The sequence below is a fragment of the Volvox carteri genome, assembly GCF_000143455.1.
Source record: "Volvox carteri f. nagariensis unplaced genomic scaffold VOLCAscaffold_11, whole genome shotgun sequence".
NCBI lineage: Eukaryota > Viridiplantae > Chlorophyta > Chlorophyceae > Chlamydomonadales > Volvocaceae > Volvox > Volvox carteri.
The window spans coordinates 1404937-1408922 of record NW_003307554.1 but is presented as its reverse complement, the minus strand read 5'-3'; the positions used below and the strand labels follow the sequence as shown (position 1 = coordinate 1408922).

The 3986-nt window shown below is 56.6% G+C and overlaps 1 protein-coding gene across 1 annotated transcript in view; it reads left to right on the top strand.

Moving 5' to 3' along the window:
• Positions 1–2741: 2741 nt before the first annotated feature.
• Positions 2742–3986, top strand: part of VOLCADRAFT_89143 (uncharacterized protein) — a gene marked incomplete at both ends in the record, with an annotated part of 10780 nt that continues 9535 nt past the window's right edge. The window contains 3 exons of the mRNA XM_002948804.1: positions 2742–2786; positions 3051–3257; positions 3403–3528. Of these exons, the coding sequence (XP_002948850.1) occupies positions 2742–2786; positions 3051–3257; positions 3403–3528 (378 nt within the window). The remainder of the gene's footprint in view (positions 2787–3050; positions 3258–3402; positions 3529–3986) is intronic.

Genomic DNA, 3986 nt, shown 5'->3' with positions numbered 1-3986 from the left:
CAGACATCCAAACGATTTCAGTAGAGTGTGAGTGGGTGGTTCGGTGGGTGGGTGGGGGTACGGGGAGTACCAAAGGGCGACAGCCCCAACTGCCGCAGGCAATCTGGAACTTCCCTTCCAGGTTTCAGATTATACCGCACTATCATTCGTTAGTTGCCCAATGCAGCAAAATGACGCCCTTTGACTCCCTCACTCCCTCCCACCTAGCCACCTTTCACCCGTCCTCCCGTCCAAGGCGTGGCTGTTGCTAGGATTCGGAAGCCGAAAATCCCAGGAATTGGGAATTGGGAATCCAATCCGTACCGTGGCGTACCGGTCAAAGACCTCCATCGGCGGCCCCAGGTCCTCGTCCCGAGGGGCAGGTCTGTGCGGCCGTGACGGCGTATGACCGAAGCCGTCTTCAGATCCATCCGCCGCTCCGCGGTTGCCGCCAAAGCTGTCGCTGCTGTCGTGCAAATGCCGTACTGCAAACGGTACCGCCGCTGTGTTCGCCGCTGCCGCCATATGATGACCAGCGCGGCGCATGCAGGGATGGCAACGGCTTCCCGAAGCGTCATACTCGCTGCCGTACCTGTACGAGCCACTCGCCAGCGCTCCGGGGTGGTAGACCCACGGGGCTGATGTGTGTACTGTGTTTGCAAGCCGCGTGGGTCTGCCGTACCATGGTACGGCCTTTACCGGCGCTGCCGGGGCGCCGCCGTCACCTGCGGCCATCATGGCCCCTGATGCCGTCGCCTGTGCGCCGTCTCCCCGCCACAACCCGGAACGTCTGCGGCCCGCGTTCGTTGTGACGGGGCCGCTGCGGCTGGCGCAGCAAAGCCTTTCAAGCGACAGCACCGGTGCCTGGGGCGGCTGCGGCGCACTTTCGTATGGGAGCTCCGCCCGTAGCGGATCCCACCCATTCACACTGGTACTGCCACTGCTGGCAATGCTGTCATTGTGCGGTAAATGTGAAGAGGGCAGCTGCCGCTGCGGCAACAGACAAGGCAGTGTGGCCTGTTCCATAGACGAGCAGGAGGAAGAGGAGGAGGTGGAGGAGCATGGGAGGAGGGCGCGGGTGTGGCTGGCGTGGCCGCATAGCTTGGCTGTGGCTGGCACCAGAGCAGCCAGGCTAAAGGCGTGGGGTGCTGATTTTGGCATTTAAGACCCTATTTGGTTGCTGCTGATAGCGTTTGCTGACTAATTGCTCTTCGTGGTTGCGGTGATGGAAGGACGGGGGATGGGAAAGGACGGGGGGGAATTGGACACTGATGATGAGCAGGTGGCCGACCGCGTTTACCAGCAACTTGTAAGATCCACTCAGCTCAGGAAATCCGGGCTCTCCGGGGAAAGCGGAAGTCAAAGCCTTTTTTGGGGAAAGTTGGAATGCTTGGGTCAGCACAAGATGAGGAGCTGGAAAGCCTCGGTTGCGCTTGGTGAATAGCTCAGAACTGCAGTAGCTGCTTGAGGCGGCGTTGGGGTTGGGTGCATTATCAGCGTTAACTGGTCCAACGCCGTTGGCCTTAAAGGCAGCACATTAGCTCTGTGCATCTGACACCTATGTTGCAAAATCTGAAAAGCAGCGATCTTGTCCTGTTTGACACACTGTTGTCTACAATGTACCTGGGAACGAGCCGAAACGGAAACCTGCGGAAACGGAAACCTGCGTAAATAGGTTTCGTCACGCTTTCCGCAGCGAAGCCCAGATTGGCGGAAATGCGGAAAGAGAATCCGCATTTCCGCGTTTGCTGTACGGCGGAAATTGAAAAACAGACTCCAGGCATGCGTTTGCCATTTAAAGACTGCGTCTTACACTATGGAGTTATTAGATTAAGTCAAATGTCAACAACCACTGGCCCCGACCTGGGGGCTGCCGAAGTCATAGAGATTGACTGTGTTTCTGCTCAGAAGAAGGTTTTTTGATAATCGATTCCACAATGTCCGTAAACGTGGTTGAAGTTCACAGAGCCACGTCGTTGCAGTTATCGTTGTGCGGTGCCATTTTTAGATAGTTTAGCCCTCTCGCCTTTTTTATTCCTTTTGATTTTTTTATTTTGAATTCAAATTTTTTGGACGATTACTGGATTAATGCACAGTCAGCATAAACTTGTCCGTGAGGCATGCAGACATGCCGGACGGGTATGTGGAGTAGGCATGCAGACATGTCACTGCTCCGCAACGGACAGGGAGACGATTATTATTCAGTGTTTCCCCGGGCCCTTACCCCATGTAACATACGAGTGGCAATTTCTGAGCATCCCAGAGCACACCGTCAAGGGTGTGGGCACACAATAGTTGATCTCTTGGCCCCCGCCACCCCCAGTAATACGTTTAGATGGCTCTACCTTCGAGCACGATTGGAATCCACCAGATTCTAGATCCCACCGGACAGAACCGCACTGCCACAAGCTGGTTTCAGACTGTCCATGTTATCGCCACACTGAGAAGAGCTAAAAAACATCGTTACATATTCATTTTATAGTTTTCGCAGCTTTCCGCAGTTTCCGCAGCCTTTCCGCAAAGGGCCTTCCGATTACGAAAAGTTTCCGCAGACCTGGTCAAGCTTCGGCTCGTTCCCTGCAATGTACAATCCCCGGGATTCCCGGCGAGCGTGCCGTACAACTAACAAATTCAGTGTGTCAGCTGCATGCCTTGGTACACGGACTAGCTGCTTTGCATTTGAAAATAACAAGCTTGGCATGAAGTAGGATGTTGTTGTGCGCCTTCGCACGGACACGTTAGGCGGCAGGTTCGTCGTTGCGATGAACCGCCTGCTCAACGTTTTCCAGAATGCGGCGATAGCAGAAGTTAGTAAGCAGAATTTTCTTAGCACTGTTAGAAATCCAAATAGCGTGCCATCGTTCCGTTTTCTTGCCGCTTTCGTCCCTGGGAGCTGGTTCAGCACCGCGGTAGCCACTCCTGGCGACGAGCTCCAGCAGAACGCAGCTGAAGCTGCGTCTCCTCCTATAGCACAGCCTTCCAGAGGACAGCAGCAGTCGGCATCAGCCGGAAGCCCGTTCGCAGCCTCCACCCCAACCCCATCATCGCCGGCATGCGCTGCACACGCTCAGACCGCGAACCTCGCAGCAGCCCAGCCACAGCCTCAAGAACAGGAAGACCCACCGCCCGTTGTTCCCGTCTTTGAGGATGACGCCCTTGCCGCCCAGCTGCAGCAGCCGCAGTCCGTGCAGCTGCTGCAGGTGGTCCCCACCCCCGACGGGGCCCCGCGCGACAAGCTGCTCGTGCGGGACTTCATCCAAAACTCCCTTTACCATCCCGTAAGTCTGAAGGCGGCCGGCCTGAGACACACTGAGGAACGCCTGTGTTGCGGCTCCCGGTGTGTGCATACCCCGCAACCCTGTTCGACACCACCCGCCCACCCTTGACCCACATGACCTCCCTCCCCCCCCTCCCGCTCCTCAGACTCTGGGTTACTTCAGCGCTCCCACGCCCCCGGTGGGCAGTGTGGGCAGTCCCATCAACTACTGGCGCATCTACTGCCGGGATGAGTTCAACATCCTGGTCAACAAGAAGTACCAGGAGCTGGAGGTGAGAGGGATGGGGTGAAGGGGTTGGGTTTGGGGGCGGCCCGCTGTTTAAAGGGGGGAGACAAACCACAGACGACAGTGATGCTTTGATTGATTGATACCAGCGATAGACGGATACTCCTCACAGGATTGATTAATAGACAGATACTTACTGCACCAGGAAGTTGAAAGGAGTTACACCAACCAGTAGTACCAGGTTCAGAGGGGGGGGCTAGGGGTGGAGTGGGGGGCCTGGGTGTTTGGGGCGTCCAGGGTGAAGGGGCGGAAGCAGCAGTGCGTAGGATGGGAGCGAGGTCGAGTGCCGGGAGGGAAGTGTGCACACACACACACACACACACACACACACACACACACACACACACCCTCTGTGTGGCGACCCCCGGTGCTCAGTGCATGACGACCCGGATCGGGACCTCACGAGTCAGTCGTACATGTGTAGATGTTGGCTGCATGCGCTTG